General features: G+C 38.6%; 1 protein-coding gene across 1 annotated transcript in view; it reads left to right on the top strand.

Moving 5' to 3' along the window:
- Positions 1 to 21,178, top strand: part of cacna1c (calcium channel, voltage-dependent, L type, alpha 1C subunit) — a 226,639-nt gene that overhangs the window by 66,850 nt on the left and 138,611 nt on the right. The window contains exon 3 of the mRNA XM_059325882.1: positions 1,329 to 1,434. Coding sequence (XP_059181865.1) covers positions 1,329 to 1,434 — 106 coding nt within the window. The remainder of the gene's footprint in view (positions 1 to 1,328; positions 1,435 to 21,178) is intronic.

The following is a 21,178-nucleotide window of genomic DNA, read 5'->3' as shown; positions in this document are numbered from 1 at the left end:
AAAAACTCTGTGTCTCTCCTCTCTCTCATTCCATCTCGCTCTCACTCTTTCTCCGTCCACATCCCGTCTTCCACGCGACAGGCTTGCTCCTCGATGCACCCATATTAGGACATGCACTGTCTCTTCTAACCCCCCTTGCACACACAAAGAGGTTCCTAAGTGACCCAATATGTCTTATTGTTAACGCAAAGGCAAACTCACCAGCTTTGATCTCTCTCAGTGTGTAGACTGCTTGTGCACTCTCCTATGTGTGTATATATACCTCTGCTTATGTAAGGATGTATTAGCTTGTTTAAAAATACCTCTTGGTTAAAACAACATGCCTGATATGAAGACCTTTTCTTTCCAGGAAGGTCAGAAGTCAGGGTCTGGATTATTTTGTACTGTGTACTAGGGGTTTTCATGGATCGTTGAAAACCTACCTGAGGCTAGTGTGTATATATTTATATTTTTAAAAAGGGAGAAGAATCCAAAAGGCACCTGAGGACAGGCAGACCTGGTCTTTAATAGAGCTGAGGGTAATAAGACGTCGTTCAACAGTAACAACAGTATGGTTTGCATGGACAGACTCATACTGAAAGAGAAAAAAAGAATAGAAATGCACCAATTGCAATTTTCTAAGCCAATTCCAATTTTAAATTTAAACTTATGACCTGCAGTAAGTTAGTATTAGATAGATGGTATTTTTAAACAGACCCAATGCCAGCAGCAAAAATGTGCGACAATTAGACTGAATTATATTTTGACCTGTTCTTAATCAAATTTGTCAGTTAAAAGTAATCAAGTAAGTAGTCGTGTTTCCATCAACGGATTTCAAAAATTTGCGTGAGTAAAGCTGGATGGAAACACCAAAGTTGCATAAAACTTTTGAAAATATGCATTAAAGTTTTTATGCTTCCATGAGGTGCTTTAATACGCTAAACAGGAGACGGAAACAATTTTTCTGAATAAGTTCTGATGTAGCGAACAACTAACTGTAAACTCACATGACTGATAAGCTGTTTCCTCTCCGCAGGTTAGGATGAGCTGACTCCAAAGATCGATTATAAGTTGCCCAATTGAATCCAATTCCTGAAGACTTCTCTCCATTTTCTGTCGTGGGTGGCCAAAGTTGTCCGATTAGCAATCTCTTTTTTTTTTATTGTTGGATTACCCTACAGCAATACATTTCACTGCCATCTTCTGACGAAATTACATTTATGTGGCTTTATTCACACTAAACCAGAAGATTGAAAGGTCCCTAATTCACATTTTCTTCAATGAAACATTTCAAACTTGTGTTTTGTGCACTCTGTTCAGGTGTGTATATTCCTTAACCCTCCTCTCAGACCATTTGAGATCATCATCCTGATGACCATTTTCGCCAACTGTGTGGCCTTAGCTGTCTACATCCCCTTCCCCGAGGATGACTCGAACGCCACCAACTCCAACCTGGTGAGTAATTTACAAGATTGAAACGGCTTTACAGTTAGATACGCTCACCTGATGTTTAGTCCACTAGTTGCTGGTTTTGCTTATGGGCTAATTTGTTTTTTTCAGTCCTGTAAGACAGCCTTTGTTCTTGTGGTCTGACACCTGTGTTTCCCATGTGGATGTAGTATCTTTACTCACATTTTATTAGGTGTGTGGTTGATTCATCAGAGGATTTTTCTGTTAATTAGCATTACTGAGCAGTGTGTCATTTGCTCATATCCAGCTGATTCCATTGTGTGTTTGAATTGCTGTCATGTACATAGTAGCGGATGCTGTATTACACTGTGACTGGTTCATGAAGGTGAAAGAAATAAGGAACAAAAAAGAAATGAAGTGGGGAATAAAAATAGAACATATCTCTTTAAATAATATCTTCCTTGAGCATCGTGTGTTCTCATCATTGGTGGTTTTGGATACAGCAGAGCTGTTGATTATGATTGTTCACTTTAAAGCCTGGAGAAAATGAAGGGTTTCAGCTCTTTAGGCTGAGGACCCTTGAGTTGTATCAAATAAAGCCATGTGAGTTGATTTGATCAAAGGCGAAGCATCATTTTCTTGTGGGCAACAGAAACGTTTTGGCTTAGGCGAAAAAACTTGTTTTTATTGAGGAATGATTTTGTGGTTGCCAAAATGCCACTAAATGTAGTATAATTTGATATGTTTCAAAGTAAAGCAGAAATATCTTACAAAACAAAGACATCTGTTGCTGCAAAACTCTGATTTTCTGACTGTGTCTTGCCAAACCTCTTATCTAATTATCTTAACCTGGCCGCTTACCAGGGTGTGTGTGTGTGTGTGTGTGTGTGTGTGAGAGTGACTGTGTTACTCTGCTGTTATATAAATCGATATCCATCCATCCATTAGCTATACCCGCTTATCCTTGAGGATAAGCCAATTCCAGCTGACATTGGGCGAGAGGCAGGGTACAGATCACGAGTCAATCACAGTGCAATTTATGTGTGTGTGTTTTTGTTTGTTTGTGTGTGTGTGTGTGTGTGTGTGTGTCAGCTTTTGTAGATGTATGCCAGTGTATTAGTGTGAGGAGGACACTAATCCCAGTGAGGCCATCTAACATCTGTCACTCTGTCTTTCCTCCTTTCGAAGAATACTTTTGCCACATTTACTTATTCAAGTAACAGTCAACATGTCCATGCAGGAGCTAATTGCTGCTTTCGAGAATCTCATTAGTATCAGAGAGTTAGTTTTGCTGACATTGGATAGAAAACAGCCAGAGGATCAAGCAAAAGGACTATCAGGGAAAGTGTACTTTATGACCTTGTCTATTCATAAAGTTGCTTTGGGCTTACTGTACATCCGTGAGCAGAGAAATAACATTTGTTTATTGTTTATTTTGCTGTGTATCTACCCTCTGATTTCTCCTTTAATGATTCAGTGTCAGAGCAGGTATATGAGTCAGTGGAAGAGTAAATAGGACTGAGGGAGGACAGCTGTTTTAATCTTAATTCGTGTCCATCACCCACTCTCTCTGCTGCTCTTTAACTCTCTCTGAATTCCGTAGGAAGCCTACATACAGCAATTACATTACTTTCCCTGTAAGGCTTTGCAGATCAAGTCTCAGTGATCACATTGCAGTTACTGATCAAACAAGTTAAGGCAATTTCCTACCTACTTTAAGCCATTCATTAGTTTAAAAAACCCACCTGTATTATCCAGCCTTTGAATCAAGTCAAAAAACTTTAAACTGCAGGTGGAGAGCTAATGAATAAACCAGCAAGAAGTCAAATTAATACAACTCAGGCAGTCAGAACTTTAAATTCACCTTCAGATGCATCTTGAAAGCCTTGACTTCCAGGATAAGTAGTCCCCAATGAAAGCAGGAAGCACAGCCGTTTTAGGTTGTAACGCAAATATAGTGAATATTTTGTGTAAGTACTGACTTTTATCATGTAATATAAGTAATGTGTGCTTTTAGGAGCATTGCTTTTTTTTAAAAGTAATTCTTAGTGTGTAATTTATTTATGTTCTCAGTGGCCAGTCTAGACTGGATAACAATAAGTCCACTGTCTCTCCATGTCTGTCAGCAGCATGAGGAGAATTTTAATGCCACTGGTTTTGCTGTTGTGAAACAGTATACAGCATGAAGCATTGCCATGCTGACACACACACACACACACACACACACACACACACACACACACACACACACACACACAGTGAAATGAAATGAAAAGTTTGGCCTTTGAAATTTCAGCTCCTTTATTCCTGTAAGGCTATTTGAGAAGCTGCAACTGGTGACCTCCCTAGTTAATGCAAAGACACAACAGACAAACACACACACACACACACACACAAACACAACCTACCCACCACCACCACAGCTGTGGTCAATTAGTTTTATAACTGACAGACAGGAAGCAGTGTGCAGATGGACTAGAGGCTTAAGTACACGGTGGAACCATCTATCTTGTGTGTGTGTGTGTGTGTGTTTGTACATTTTTGTTTATGTGTATGGTATTAACAAGTATACAAGTTAAAACAAATAGTCCTTTGTGTTGAAGAAAGGGGAAAGTAGTTTAAACTTCTTTTGCAGCACCATAACGTGTCTCTCAGTGTAAATATTGTAAAGCTCTTGATTTGTACACACATAACACAAATATTACACCATTAACTGTCTCGTTATTTACCAATGAGTCAGTATGAAACATAACATAAAAAAATGCCTTCCCTTGACATTGCCAAAAGTACATCTTGCAATATCTGTTCACTTTGACAATTGACCTTATTTACTTATTAATCAAGATGGTGATTAAACCCAAAACTGCCAGAATCCATCTTGGTTAATATTGCCAGAGTGTGCTTTGAGATTCCTATTATATTGACATCTTAGTCATTTAGATGATGTGTTTAGTCAGAGCTGCCTACAGTGACTGTTTTGCTTAAATACACTTTAACAGTCTAACCTTGTTGCCATACCAGTGGGACACTTCGCCAAATGTTTGAATATTGTCCGAGGGCCCTATGAAATATGTTGTAAATATAACGTTTTTGAGATTCTGTTTTATTTATTTTCCATTTAATATTTTCACAGTTCTGTGTTTTACAATGCAAGCACGTATTGTGAATAGAAAGAGTGTCTAATTATGTGGTGGATGAAAACAATATTTACAATTTAATGAATATCATTGAATTTGATGCAACATTGCAGCATGTTTTTCTAAGAAAGTGCTTCAATACAGAAGTCATTTAGATATCGGTCTGCTCTACATGTAGCTGTTAGTGTCAGATTCCTCAATCCTCAGTTTGTTGGATGACTTAGCAGTCTCAGAGGGCGTATTTGACACAACTGTGTGTGTGTGTGTGTGTGTGTGTGTGTGTGTGTGTGTGTGTGTGTGTGAGCAGCAGTGTTTTGATTTTCATCAAGCTTAGGCACTGTGAAAAAAGTGCTTATATTTTGCTCGGGAAAACCCAGATTTTAATTCACTGAATCCACATTTTGACAGTATGTCATGTTATACAGATGATTCTAGTTTTATTATCAAATGTCATGATTCCGTCTGTGTTTTCCGCATCAAGGAAATCATAAATTAGACCTATAAGATTTTTTTCACAGCAGATATTTTGATTTGTCGTAGTAGAAAAAGCACAGTTGACTTTAGTAACATTACAATGGCTCAGTTCCAATAAGTGTAAGATATTCCACTAAGCCACAATGCACAATACCAGGACCTCCCCTAAGGGGAACGCAACCATATTAAATACACCTGCGCTTTTCCTACTGTGATATGTCAAAATGTCTGCTGTGAAAAAAGTCTATTGTCCTTACACTATTATACGTTATTTCTCACAGTGTTACCTTTGTATCCCACTGCTACAAACTGAGGCAACCCTCTCATTACTTATAATGCGAGTTTGAGCCGCGGGAGGCTTTTAAATATTACCTGCATCAAAGCTCTTGTAATTCAGCTCATCCCGGAGCCCCTTGTGATATTTCAGGTGTTTGTGTTATCTTGTCATTTGTTTTTGTTTTTGATTGTCATTTAGGGTGACACATTGTGCTTAGCCCCTTGTGGTTTTATTTACTCACCCACGCAGTTTTAATATCTTTCCAATTTTTGCCAGTTTTTTATCACTTGTAAACAAACAACAGGCTCATATAAAAGTTTGGTCTTTTAATGAGGGAAAAGCTGCATCATGACTGTGCATCAATATCCAGGTGGTGCTCTTTATTTTTCCCCTTTAAGAGACACTAAAGGTGAATAGGGTATTATTTGTAACCTATAGATATCACCATGAAACTTCCCCAGTTCGTAATTTAGATTAAGACAATATTTTTTGCATTATACATTTTCTGAAATGTTATGTTTGGATGCACAAATGAGGTTGTTACTTGTTGAATTTGCACTATTTTATTTTATTTTATTTTATACAGAAGGGCATTTTTTTATATCTCCTTGTATCATTTCATTAATCAGGAAATACCGTCAAAAGCCATAAAAAATATATATTTTTGTCATATTTTAGGGGAAAAAGACGTTGTAGTTAGGAATAAAACTGTTAGTTTGGTGTCTGTATATAAGTTGGGTCAGAGCATGAGAAAACACTTATTTTGAGAAAGCGGCCCTAAAAGATTTCACATATTCTTAATGGAAATGACTACTTGATGGTACAATTTTGAATCCAATTCATAGCAACAACAACATAGAACATCTAAAAAATATAATATTGTGCAGTAGAGTGGGATGTTTCTGTTATGACAATATAGTAAAATATGCACCTAAATGTTTGTTTTGAATGTTTTCTTTCCACTATTCTGAAAGAAGACATGTTATGGGAGAAAAACAGCCCAAAACCTTCAAATTGACCAGAGCATGTAGTGTCTCGCCTTAACCCTAAGTATGATTGAGCCTGAGTTTTAGAATCAATATGGCGCCCCCTCACTAGATTTGCACAGGTCTTTCTTATGTAATACCAGAGATCTGTTGTATTGCTTCCAGTACATGATTTCTATTTCTGTCTGCATCCCATAATGTGCCGCTCTGTCTCCTTGACGACATGCCCAATAATAGCAGCGGGAGAGGTTGTCATGGATATGGTAACCGTAGTGATGCTCCTCATCTGTCCTTGGTTGCAGAGAAAGGAAGGGTAGGAACCAAAGTGTGAGAAAGTATCTTCTCTCAGGAAGGAAATAAATGCTGCACTTTGGCTAGTTCAGCTCAGGAAACAGATGAAACTAGATTAATTTTCTCTATGTGAAGCATGAGTAAAAAAGCTGTTTTGTTTCTATCTGTTTCTCTCTCTTTCCCCTTCCCCTCCTTTCCTCTCCTTAATCACTTTCTCCTCTTGCTCTCCCTTCATTCCTCCATCTAATCAGATCAATATGGATACTTTCAGATTGACAGAATAATGTTGTCATAACGAAGCAATTAGCTAATCAATACACCTGATTAGACATTGACTGATGGAGAGGCAAGAACACACAGACACACAGACACACAGAGAAGCACACACTTTTGACACTAAATCCCGTAAGCAATAATGAGGCTTAATAGGATTCACAGTGATTGAGGTTTGTGTGATGCTGCGTGTGTGCATTCAGGTTTATTTGATTTCTATATTGTCTGCATACATTTGTATAATGACGGCCATGTTTGCCCGTCGGTCATGGACGTGTGTTTACCTGAGCTCATGGCTGTTCACGGTCGTCATTTGTGTGTGATGAGGTGTGCATGTGTGTGTCAGCAGTAGGTGACAGGGTGTTTAGTGGTAGATGAATTAGCTGCTGGTGCTGCAGTAGGCGTGGGAAACAAGCACCTTTATGTCAATTAATCACCTTTTAGAGGGTAATGGACCCCATCACAACACACACAGATACCTCCTCTACTCTCTGTATCTCATATTTATGTTTTTGTCTTTTTCCATAAGCAGTAGAATTGGTCATTTGTTCAAAATGTGCATTATTCTAACAACAGACCTCTTGTGGTTGTGTGAATGAGTGCCTCCTTCTGCAGCATCCACAAAAGAAGGGTGACATTTTTACACTACAACAAGCCCTACAAAAATGGTCCCCGAACTTGGGGGCCTGTAGTTATAAAAGAGGAGATACATGCAGGGTAAAGAAAAATATGAATGATGCATGGTTCTGCAATGATAAAAAACAAAAATATGGACAAGTTTGTAAAAGGACTGCCAGGTAACATGAACCACTCTAAATGTCTGAAAACGAGAAAATATGATGAGGCACGAGGGAGACCACAGTGTGTGGCGGGCCATGCTTAAAAATATTTTTACAACCTTTATTCCAAATAAGTTGGGCCATTGTCTAAAATATAAATAAAAACAGATTTAATATTTGCTAATCCTTCGTAACATATATCTAATTGAAAACTGTACAAAGAGAGTATATTATATGGACGAACTGATAAACTTACCCTGCTTTCTTAATTTAAGGCAATGTGTTTTTATTTACATTTTATCCAGCATCCAAACTTTTTTGGAATGGGGGCTAGACATAGAGTTTTTCTTCATAGAAAGAAGAGCACAGCACAGCACTAAAGGCCTTTGCTCTTCTCCTGAGTGGTTTCAGCACGGTTTTTGACGGTGATGGACAGCTGCCAGGTACTTTTTGAAAGTGTCTGCCCTTTTCCAAACCGTTTCCAATGATGGCTTCTCAGATGGTTTTGTGTAACGGACCATCTGACAGCCTCAGGTTAACAAAAGAGGGGCCCTGCTGAAAAGGTTTGGGAACTGCTCCTCATTAGGCTAGGGGGATTGTTTTTTGAGGTACAGACTTCAACATATGCAATTGTAGTTATTGTTAGGGCAAATAAATGGTATCACTTTAATGGTACTGGTATTTCATTTTTTTTTAAACAATAACCAGCCCTAGTTAGCATCCTGTCTACAATGGTTTCTTTTTTTACTATATCAGTGATGTTTTCCTGCTCTTAACCAAGTAGTTCTAAGTGCCAAAGCTTAACCAGACAGATTGACAGCTGATGCTGTACACTTTGGATTCCTAGATAATTGATTGTACTCTAAGGGATGTTCAGTGACCTGGAAATTGTCTTGTATCCATCCCCTGATCTGTTCTTTTCAATCACTTCTTCATGGAGGTGCTTGGAGTGATGCTTTGACTTTATGGGCTGGCTTTTACTTCTGACTCATCAGAAGCTGCCTCCAGATATAGGTGTAGTTATACTACAGTGAATTGCAGCCCCCTGACGAGATAGAGGTGATGTCCTTTTATCTTATAATGTGACTTCTAAAAATATTGGGCAGCACCAGTGATACTTTAAATGCTTCCAATTAAAGAAGGTGAATAACGAATGCGTCTTTGGGTTTGCATACACTTTATAGACACTGTATCTCAAACAACCTGTTTGTTTACCTTTATTTCTGGTGTTCTTTGGTTTGTTCACATTTTACCTCAAAACTGGCTTCTATGTTTGCCTTTGGATCCATTATGTTGAAGTCCATTAAATGGAGGGAATAACCCCCGTTTACTGTCTTATAAAGATTCCATTACCCATATATAACTCTGAATATTGTCTGGTGTTTGTTCTTGAATCTCCATATGTCCTCCTGCCTCTCCCGTCCTCTCCCCATCATTTCTGCTGTAGAGGATCAAGTTAACATGCTGTTCCTTTGGGTGCTACTCTGCTGGTTGCTAGGACTGTCTATTTATAGACGGAGAGGAACGATCAGCATCTATCTGTACGTTCACTTATCTAAACAATGTCGGCCTGTGTTTCCTTGTAGTGATGGTGGTGTGTGACAGTGTGTGTGTGTGTGTGTGTGTTTGTGTGTGTGTGTTTGTGCACCTCTGAATAGTCACAGTGGAATTCAGCCACTCACGGTGCCTCCAGAAAAGGATCTAGATGTGTGTGGATGTGGAAGTGTGAATATCTATGGTAGAATTTTATGCATTTATTAGTTTATTTACCAATAGGATGTGTGAGTGTGATGAAGTATGTGTTGTATATTTAAACAGACAGAGATTAATATGATTTACTACTGTATCTTATCTGGTCTAAAACATTAGGAGGCCCCTCTATACAGATGGGAAACTTAAAATCCCTTGCAAGTTTTTATGCAGTACAACAAGTTCCAGCCATGCTGGAGCCTGGGGAGTCATTATTTGGAAATTATAAATGCTGTTCCCCTTTTCAGCTCCCAGAGGAAACAAGGAATACCCCAGTTACCATTTCTGTTAGAAACATGGGTGCTTTCCAACTCCAAAGTTACCAGCAGCTCAGAGTGATGTTTGGTTTCTGCTCCATTGGTTCCATATTTTGGAGCCATTTTGTACTAATTCCTCCCTGCTGCAGGGCTCCAGTTTAACTGAAAATGAACCTTAAACATGGGGGATAAAAAAATGTCTTTTTATCTGAGTAGTTTCTCTGCTTCTCCCTCTTTTATTTCTCCTGTTTTATACAGTTTTAAACTTTGAAATGTCACAAATATAAAATTGGAATCAGGGTATTTAAATTGAATAGATCTAACAAAGTCTAACATTGATTAGTACTGGGCAGGTTGTTATTGTTCTTTTGTGTTTGCCATATTTCAGTTTTTTTTAAAGCCACATGGAAGAGATAATGGATTGTGGTCGGTATGGAACATGAAGCCACTTCTGCACCACTGCACAACAAAGCTCAACTAGTGTATTGATTGAGGTGATCATGTTAGCTGTTGATACTTGTTTGGACTTTTGCAGTTTTATTTGCCTGTTAAAACTTTATAAAATATTATAATAATATGATAATAATTGGGGGCAGCAGTAGCTCAATCCATGGGGACTTGGCTTGGGAACCAGAAAGTTGCCAGTTTGCCTCTTGGACACTGCTTAGGTGCCCTTGAGCAAGGCACTGAAGCCCAGCAGCTCAAGGCATCATCCTGTAAGGCTGTTCTCTCACTCTCTATGCATATTGCATGTATGGAGAGATGAATGTTTATTGCCTGTTTAAATCAACAGGTGAATTTACCTTAGAATAAGCTTAAAAATAACAGAAAAATTCATTTTTTTGCCTGACATGGCTGTTAAACAGAAACATTATGGCTAAAGCGTAACATTCTGTTAACTGCTTCAGTGTTATCAGTGCATAATTGTTTTGAGTTGAAAATATATAATAAGCAAAGAATTGTGTTATTCCTTGTTGTCTCAGACAGTCCCTCCCCTCCTCTTTCTCTGAGGCCTTTCTCTTCTCCACCTCCAATAAAAGTGAAAGATAAAGACTCTAAATGATGGCAGCTGTGGCACCACATTCATTACAACGCCATTTCCTCTTCCCTCTCTCCTCCTCCCTTACTTTTTAATAGTCCCATTTTGGTGATAAAGATAGGGAGATTTCCACACAAACCTCAAGACCTCTCCCTCTTTTTTCTTACGTTTTTTTAATGTAGATCTCTGTTTCTAAAATAAAGATAATGCGCTTTTTGTGTGTCTGCCTTTGCATGACTGTGTCTGCCAGTCCAAACTAAAAACAGCATATCACTATTTTAGGTTTTATGTGAAAACTGTCCCAGGCATGGATCCCATGAGTCCATAGCAGATCCCTGTAAATTGTCCCATCTTGTGCCCCCTGTTTGCTCAATACTTGCATGAACAGAACCCTGTGGTTTTGAAGCTATGTTTGTTTATATTTGTGTTTGGAAGAACATACAGTATATAGGATCTGTTGCTATGCATGTGTAATGCCGCATTACTAATCAGCACTAGAGTAGTTTGGCAAACAAGTCATGTTAAATCAGGTCAAATGAGCCTTATGAAACAAAAATAAGTTTCTGTAATGCAGAAGCCGAGGAAAGAGTTATGAACATTACATAACTGTCTGAAAGAGGCTCGTAATGCTGAGGTGAATTTTTGATCATTTTTACGAAGCTCCAGATGTGCCAGCGGTAAAGGCGAGAGAGACAAGAGGCAGGGAGGGAGAGAGAGAAAGAAGAGAATGAGATAGAGCAGGATATTTTTACTGAGCTAAAAGTGTCCTCTGCCTCACATCGACCCACATTACAGCTCCCACGGAGCACACAGAGAGAAAGAGAGAGTAATGTCTCTGTCCATCACCGAAACTCAAAGTTCTCAGTGCAACCATACCACAGGGAGCAATGTCAGTCTTAATGTCCCCATTTCAGATAGAAACATTCTTGTCATAGTTCACAGATTTGGCTAATACAGGTGGCGTAAGCTGAATGGCTGTGTTTTCTGTCCTTTTATACTGGGCAGGGCTAAAAACAACTAAACCTCAAGAGGGAGTGCAGTGAACAAACTCTTGTTTAGTTTGACTTGGCATATGGCAGCATACAGATGACATCATAGAAATAGTGGTGTGATGTGTGAAGTATTTTAAGATTGCCGTGCCGAAGGTTAGTGTTGTGGGGTTAGTGCTAACCCCATGAGGAAATTAGCATTTGACCCATCTCAACTATTTAGGAGCAGTCACAGCGCTCCCCTTGGTCAAGGACAACGGCAAGCGTACCATCACCGAGAAGACTGGCAGCCTCTGCATGACTTTGCCCTTTATTTTACACTAAAGATGAGGCTTGTTAGATTGCTGTAGGATAGAGTGGCAGCTCCATTTGGACCAATCTTTCAGCATATACTGAAAAATACCAGCACGCACAGCTGCAAATCTTGAATAGTGTATCAGGGGCACGGCAGTGGCAATGATACACAGAAACAAAACACCTGCACTTACAGAAAAGTAGTCTTCCTATTTACTTTTCTGTGAGTGGGGGTGTTTTCTTTTCTACCATTTTTTCAGAACAACTACAGTTGCTGCTTCCAAAGTTTTTCAGAATACTAGGACATATAAAGAACTTTTGTTCAGTGAACCATAAGCAAACCCTTTTTTTTGGCATTTTTGCTTTATTGAAAGTGATAGAAATGGTAGAAAGGGGGAGACAGAGGGGAGGACATGTGGCAAAGGGACCTCAGGCCGGATTCGAACCCGGGTCCGCCGCAGGAAGGACTCAGCCTTAATGGTACGCGCTCTACCAGTGTGAGCCACCGGGACGCCCCAATGAGCAAAAACTTGATACAATCTATTATGTTTTAGTATTGTATCGTCTTCCAATGATTTTCCATATAAGACGTTATATGGAAGTTTATCTCAGACATATGTATATCAGTGATATATGTGCAGTTAATCATTCTAGATATACCGGTCGGTTAACGGCTATGTATTGGCTGAGTATGGTTGTGTCTTTTTAGGCATTTTTTTGTCCCTTTTTTTTTGCTAATTTAATTGAAAAGCAGCCGTGGCTAGGGGGTAGAATCCAGGGTGAGCAGCTGCTGAGAGGACAGGTGCTCACAGCAGCACAGCGCTAAAACAAAGTGTGGAAAAATGGTCTGGCTTTGCAAGACTATTCAGTGACAGACTCTGGTTTCGCAGTAGCACAAAGACGCCAGAAAGTGAGAGACAGTGTGTAGAGGTGACATATTTTCACATCTCACTTGAAGAATTTAGGGTTTATTTCGACCAAACCAGAGTTGGCGAATTATTAGAACAGTGGGAAGACTAACCAAGATGGTTTCCATGAGTTTTATTTTTTTTTCTTCTGTTGAGTCTGAATGAAGTGTTAACAAGGCAGTTGATTGTATTTTATAAAGCATCAGTAAAACGAAGAAACTTCAATAAAAAGGTGTTTGGCTGTATTTTTCTAACTAAATAGGAAAAAAAGGTGTAAAAATATGGACTCACTTGTCATTTTGTGAGTTTATTTTGTTAATTTATTTGACTATAAAAGCTAAGAGAGCTTGTGAAACATAGCACACTCACTGCTTGAACATATTTCCCAGCTTATAACACCAGGGGGGACACACACTTTCAAAAAACAAAACGTTTTTCGCTGGTTTTTGTCTTCTTTTTAAAAAAATAGTTAATTAGCAATTATCTATTAGGAATTAGCAACCTTTTTTTTGTTCTGTCTTGCACAATCTCTACTTCCCTTTAAACCAGTTGATAGAAACGTCCCTAATTCGCATTTTTTTTAATGCAACATTTCAAAATTTGCTTCAAAAATTTGCTTTGATTCTAATGGAAACACGGCTACTGATGCTCAATGTGCATTAAAAGCTTAATGTGTAGAATCATCCAGTCATTGGTATCCCAGTGTCAGACACACACACACACACACACACACACACACACACACTACAAATTGCTTATACAGCAAACATTAGCACCATGGCAACAAAGGGTAATGGAAGTGCACAGTAGATCTGTGGGCAAATTAGGGTGGCAAACAGGTGCAATGTGTACATTGTGTGTGCATGTGTGTGTATGTGTCTTCATCTCTCCAAACTAATATTTGACCAGCTATAAAAGCCCGGTGTGACATCACCAAAGGAGTAAAGCAAACTGCTCACTTCCAGCTAAAAGGCCACTCATCAATCTCTACTGAGCTTATGCAAAAAGCTGTCAGTCGATTTCTTCAGCACCGGAAACTAAAAACTACTCAGGTGCAAACATTGACATTTAGAAGCAACAGGAAGACTTGTCAATAATAGATTTGAAGCATTATTATTTTTTCAATTCCAGTGATGTACAGTATCAAATCGTCATCGCTGCAGTCACGTTCCAGCTTGTGAATGCTTCCTGAATGCCCTAAGATCAAAGACAGAAAGCAGAATTATCTGAAATCCCATCCAGTGAAGCTGCCTCGGCTCGCTTGCTTGCTGAATTAATAGGTGATGCTGTGTTGCAGTTTGTGCTGGTTCTGTTAGGAAGAACTAGCTGTCATGTTGCTGTGGTATTCACTGACATTTAGCCATCTGGTCTGGGATCTCAGCCACACACTCTTCTTCTCTCTCTATCTCTCTGTGTCTCCCTCTTACATACACACACACACACACACACACACACACACACACACAAGGTGATGCTTCACATAGACGTACATATCCTATGTTGAAACTGTTGATAAGGCGTGTCACACTATCACACTATAGTGTTTGTGTGTGTAGATGTGAGTGTGTGCACGCTTGCTTGTGTGGTTTGTGTGTTTTGCCCGCATCATCAAAGTGCTGGGTTCCCATAGAAACAGATGTTTCCGTTTCCTTCCTTGGTGGCAACATGTGACAGACGGTTTCTTTGTGTATATGTGTGTGTGTGTGTGTGTGTGTGTGTAATATACCCTGAAAGTATAACATAGGGACACATGTTTTTTTAATTAAACACAGTAATGAGGTAATTTAAGGTCAGGGTCTTATCCCTTATTGATCTCCATCATTAAATCTATACCAGCCACAAAGGAGATGTAGATAAAGAGAAGCCCTTAAAGGATTTTTTAGCTGTGAGATAATTGAGATGTGGATTGTGCAGAAGGGGCTGCGGCTCAATATCGGAAAGAAAATCCTTTATATTTAGTACATTCATCATTTAGGCCCACCTGACATGCAGTCAGCAGCGCCAGTGTTTGTTTTATTCTTGCAGTGAGTCATCTACAGTGTAATAGTGAATTCACATCAAAAGATGAATATCAGTTAGCGTTTGCTTCTGGGTCTTTATCGTTCATTGTTGAGAGGCTGGTGGGAGGCAGATTGGTCATGATCAATATAGTGGCCTCGCTCACACTGTAAAGTGCTGTTTCCACTCATCTATTCACTCAGATCTGTTTATCGTGGAATCAATAGGCATGGAAATTAATGTGTTATTTTGTGACAGGCAGCAGAGACATATATTTTGTGGAGCATACTGGTTCTTTAGCATGTGTTATCTCTTTAACTATAAATCAGATGTACTTCACAAGGATGTCAATCAGTTTCCAGTGTTTTTTCTTTGGAAGCAGTGAAAGTTTTCTTTCCGGTGCATTTAAGGGAGTATGGACAATTGAGCTGTGATCTTTTTTTTTTTTTCAGAACAAACCCCATCCAAATTTAAAAGTACTAGGAGTGTATCACAAGTTTCAGTATGATACGATACATCAATTCTTTGAACATTGACACAATATTTACTGATATCACAGTCTGCAAACATACATTTTCTATTGAATTCAATTCTGGTGTCTTCGATCAATATGAGACGATGTTATATGCCCATTTAACACAAGGAGTTACATTTATATCCACTCATAAACAACTAAAATAGTATTTGACAATATTTTTAATGAGCTTTTGCATTTAAATAAAAACAATCTATTTTTTTTAAGAGAGGCGAGTAAATATCCTTATTGTCTTTTTCTTGGCTGCCTACCACCATCTGCTTGGCACAAGGCAGCTTGCAATGTTTAAATGTTGAGAAGGGAAGTGCACTTGACCGGAAATGGTGACACAGACGTGCCATCATAATTTCAAAATAAAGGCATATCTTTAAGATGAATTGATGATATTTGATCATTCATCATTTAATCAATGTTAAAAGTACACGGACATCTTAAGATGGTTAAAGTTAATTTGGTTGTTTGTTGCATGAAAAATGGCTGCCATTAAGTTTTTAATTCTCAGATGTCAGAGTTGGCTTGAGAGCATTTTTCAAAGTGGAAACCAGTGATTGTAGGAAATAAATCAGGGGGTTCTTGAGACAATTAAATGCATAGGAAGTGAACAATCATATAGACTTTTTTTCAGAAATTCCTCAGAAAAGAAAGAGAAGAATCTCTTTACTTCTTTTCAGTTTGAATTATAGTTTGAGTAAACTTATATAAAATTGCAAAGAGCATGCCATTGAACACGTATAATACATAACCAAGCATAAGTCCCATAAGAAGCATCAGTGATAAAAAAAAAAGAAGCTTTTATAGCATTAGGAAAGCCTTGTATTGTCCAATTTACTCATGTTTAATGTTGTGCAGCCACACGTTTAGCATTGCATTAACAATGCATGACTAACATGGAGCTAGATGTACAGAGCAGGGTGTGCTCTCTCTGGTTTTTGTGCCAGTGACAGTATCCAGATCACTGACCAGACTTATTATCTCTCATTCCCTGCCATTTTTTTCCTCTTCTGTCTTTCTCTAGGACAACTGTCAGGTGTGTGTGTGTATGTGTGTGTGTGTGTGTGTGTGTGACAGCGACCTCCCTCCGCTGCACCCCCCGCACCCTCCACTCCTGGGAGGTGACCCAGTTTCCCATGATCCAATGCGGCTGCTTCTGCTGCGTTGTTGCCGTAGCGATATTGCGAGGTCCTTTAATGCCGGCTGTGACTGCGCCATGCATAATGGATAGAGAGAGTGACAGAGTATTAGACAGAGGGGATGAGGGAGAGGGGAATGATGTGGAGGGAGAGAGGGCAGAGAGTTAACAATAAGGGAGGAAAAGAGTCCAAAATTGAATGTAAAGTGTGATAAAAATTGAAAAGTAAAAGGATAAGAAAGAAAAAAAAGTGCTGGAGGGAGAGGTGGAGTGAAAGAGGGGATGAAGTCAGAGTATCAGAGAACTGGAGGGATAGAGCTTGACAGAGAAGAGTTGGAAAATTGAAAGTCTGCTGCTTAAACAGCTACAGTCAGTTTAATATCAGTAATATGGTGTTGCACATTTGAAATTGAATCTTTCATATTTAAAAAAAAAAACCCATTTAATGGAAATGTCATGGAAAACAATGGATCTTTAGTGTTGAGAACAGACAGGAACTGTCTCAGTAGTCCTCATTACAGCCTCTAGTCGTGTTTTTCAGTGCTCTTGTAAACTCTTGTAGATTGAAGATTAGGTTAATAAACAATTTATTAGACCACAGTTTCGCTAGCTTGTCAAACTGCTGGTTAGCTTGTCTGAGATTGTCTGAAGCATAACAGCAGTGACGTTCAAGTCAAGCAACCATGGAGTAGTTCACTATAGCTTTTTACTTCTGTCGGCTGCATTAACATTTCAATCATGGTAAAAGTGGTGTTTATTTGGGAAGATTATCCTGCTGAACAAAACACATAAGCATCAAAAACATGTGTTTGCCACAGAGCTTATTTTCTGAGTAGAAGTGGCTTATGGTTAATGTAGTTCAGTTTCCTTAAAGCTACAGGTCAAAGAGTTCCCAAAGCAGTCAGCAAGTCAAATAACTAACATGGCAATAAAGGCTTAGGGACACTCTGGGTGTGTTTGTGTGTGTGAGTATTTCTGTGTATTTGTGCGCTCTGGTTTGTGTGTGTGTGTGTGTGTGTGTGTGTGTGTGTGTGTGTGTGTGTGTGTGTGTGTGTTTGTGACCATTTGTGTAGCCTGTATTTAATCTCTGTTGCTGCTGACTGCAGCACACACCTGTTGAATAGCACTTTGGCTGTCACACACACAAATACACACACCCAGTCTTTCTCTGGAACAGACACATACACACAGGGGCATGTAGAGGTGGCCTCCCATTACCTTCCTGCCAGAGCTGTCAATCCGCGATCTGGCACAGAGTCTGTATAGCAGTGGGTTCAAACACACACAGAAAATGCTCTCTCTCTCTCTCTCTCTCTCTCTCTCTCTCCCTCTCTCTCTCTCATTGGCTGCTGTGAATAATATATTTGACTTAATCTAAAAGGCTTTAAAGTGCCCACACAGCCTTTTACTTCAAAGCAGGAAGTTAACACAGGCATGCATACATTCGCTCTATAAAAGAAATGAAAGAAAAAAGTACAGCATGTAAGAAGCCAGCCATGCTTGCTTAAACGGATGTTGTGGGGGCTGAAAACATGTCTTTCCCCTCTGTTTTCCTGTAGTAAACGTTCCAGTGTGTTAACTGCACATGCACAATTCTAAAGAGGCAGCTGTAAGGCTGTAATGACTAGTTTTAAACTAAGACCGCTATAAAGGAAGAGGGCAGAGTGTCACTGTGAAAATGGAGGTTTACATGGGAGTTAAAACTTGTAAAAAGTCTGTAGTGCAGTTCTCTTTCACACTGACGTGATCACTGTTTTCCTGTTTTCCTGTTTAAGATCCATAGGTTGATACAATCCATTTATATTTACTTAATATTTTTCATAGGGTTGCCACTATCAAATACTTAAATCAAATACTTAAAATGCAATTTGCAAGCAGTGCTTACATGCAGATCAAAAATCGTGGCAGCATCACGTTTCACAAACAATTGTAATTGCAGTTTCCTGCTTGCAAATTGCAGACAAAGTTGAACGTCGATTGGGCTCTTGCCTGGATCACAGATATACAGATATGGCATTTTTTAATGTTAAATATTAAAAATTAGCAAAAGGGGCAACCATCTTTGCTTCATAAAGGTATTAAATGATTAAGCAGTTGTCAAAATAACTAAATATTCTGTTGATCTAATAATTGGTTGATCAACTAATCATTTCAGGATATTATGTCAACTTCATTAACCTTTTGTCTAATTAATACTTTTGATTGGCAAATGCACAAAATAAGTTAGTTCTTCATCTTCTGTAAATGAACATATCATAATTTCCTTCTTTATAGACTACTCTAGTGAACCTCCTGTAGTTCAAAAAGAGCTGTAATACACAAACACACTCTACATGCTGCATCTTCACACACACACATTTGCAGCACATGGTTCAGAAGGTTAGGCAGCGTATGTCTCCACATGTTAGCGATTAGCCTTTACTATTAGTCTCACCAAGTCTGCTTAACAAGGACTTTGATGTGTGTGTGTGGGGTGGAGCGAAAGAGAGAGACGGAGACAGACAGAGACAAAGAGAGAGAAAAGAGAGAGAGAAGTACAGTGTGCAGCTGGCTGTTGGGAGCTATATTGTGGATGTACTGCAGGGTAGAATAGGAGCAGAGGAGGAGCAATGAAAATGAGGGAAACAAGATTGAAGAAGTTTAGGATGATTCAAATACTACCAAGCAAGCTGTCAAAAGTTTTATATAAATAATCATATGTTAACTTTTGTTGGGATAGACCTCAATAGATAACTGACCTATGCTACAAGCTCAAGAACAGTACTTAAGTACAGTTTTTAAATATATGTACTTTACTTGAATATTTCCATTTTATGTAACTTTATCCTTCTACTCCACTACATTGTGTTGCCAGATTTGGTTACTTTTAACATTAAAAAAACATGTTCAATCTGAAGTCATTCCACATTTTTTAAGGTAAACCTCATAACAGTATATAAAATGAGCCTTATCTTTACAAAATTAAACGCTGCTTAGGTAAACGCATCAGTTATAACAATCTGAATGGGTCCATTGTGCATAGCAAGTACTTTTACTTTTGATACTTTAAGTACATTTGATGCAGGACTTTTACTTGAAGTGTAGTAATTGGTATTAGTACTTTTACTTAAGTAAGGGATCTGAATAATGAATTTTTCACAGCTGGCTAACACTAACATGATGACGATGCTTCAGCTTTAATATAAACATGATGTCTGTAAACCCCTCATACTACAGGGTCAGCCTCAACGTAATCTGTTAAGACTAGCCTTTAAATCAGAAACACAAGCATGATTGCCGGAGGGGTCAGTCTGACCTGAAATCAGCCGAATTATCCTCTATTGTGGATGGTGATCATCATAAGACAGATGGCCTCAACACAATTTTAAGACTTTTATTTATTTATATCTTGGCTCTTGTTTGTGTGAAGTGTAGCCTGTATTTAATCTCTGTTGCTGCTGACTGCAGCACACACCTGTTGAAGAGCACTTTAGCACTCACACACACACAAATACACACATCCGCTCATCCTCTAGAGCAGACACATACACACAGGGGCATGTAGAGGTGGCCACCCATTACCTTTTTGCCAGAGCTGTCAATCCGTGGGCTGGCACGCAGTTTGTACAACAGGGGGTTCAAACACACACAGACACACACAGCAAATGCTCTCTCTCTCATTGGCTGTTGTGAATAATATATTTTAAAAGGCTTTAAAGTGCCTTTTACTTCAAAGCAGGAAGTTAACACAGGCATGCATACATTTGCTAAATAAAAGAAATGAAAGAAAAAATACTGTCTGATTTTAGCTTTTTAAAGGCTCCACATTGTAAAGAGAGATTCCCATGTCTTCTTTTTTTTCATTATAAAGCAGTTCTCTGTGCTATATAAACTGTGAAAGTATCAAAACAGTGAAATGCACACAGCCTGTATTCAGAAACTGCCACCTCTAAACGAGACGCAAAGACTTGTATCAGGTTTTGATGTCACAACTATACGTCGAAAGTGCCGTTGTAGTCCTGTGGAAGACCTGGAAACACTGACCAATCAGATCAGACTGGGCTATTTCAGGAGGGAGGCTTAAAGAAACAGGCGTCTAAAGGGAGCATTTCACACAGTATGAGAACAATAATGTGATTTTTTAACATTAATGCATGCAAACATGTCCCCTTTATATACTGTAATAATATCTACCATTAAGGTGAATCAAGGTAATCTTCTTAGATATTAAACATTGGAGCCCGACAGATATTATGGGACGATATGTGGCGTTATGAAAACTTTTTTTTACACAATATATAATGCAGAAAACGTTGCTTGCTGTGATTTAGAAATGGTGATAGCTATGAATTTTGTTATTCTTTCTTTTAATAGTCAGCAATTGACTGAAACTCAACAGTAATGATGTGCATTTAGCTATTAATTCTATTCCTATTTATTCTTTATTTTCTCAGTTATCATTTATATAAGTGGCTGACAGTGAAAGACATAGTTTGTTTAATGTTCAATGATGAATAACAATGTTATATAATATTAAATAAAGTTTATGTCTGGTCACCTTTGCAGAGTGGTGAAAAATCGGCGCATAATCCACATAAAAAAAGTTCTATTTTCTTTCCAGCTCAAACAAATTCATATCAGTTATCGATGAATTTTCCTTTACACAAAGCTACAGATGCATTGAGGATCTTTCTG

The sequence above is a fragment of the Centropristis striata genome, chromosome 22 (assembly GCF_030273125.1).
Source record: "Centropristis striata isolate RG_2023a ecotype Rhode Island chromosome 22, C.striata_1.0, whole genome shotgun sequence".
NCBI lineage: Eukaryota > Metazoa > Chordata > Actinopteri > Perciformes > Serranidae > Centropristis > Centropristis striata.
The sequence above is the reverse complement of the archived record's forward strand: the minus strand, read 5'-3'. Positions and strand labels throughout refer to the sequence as shown.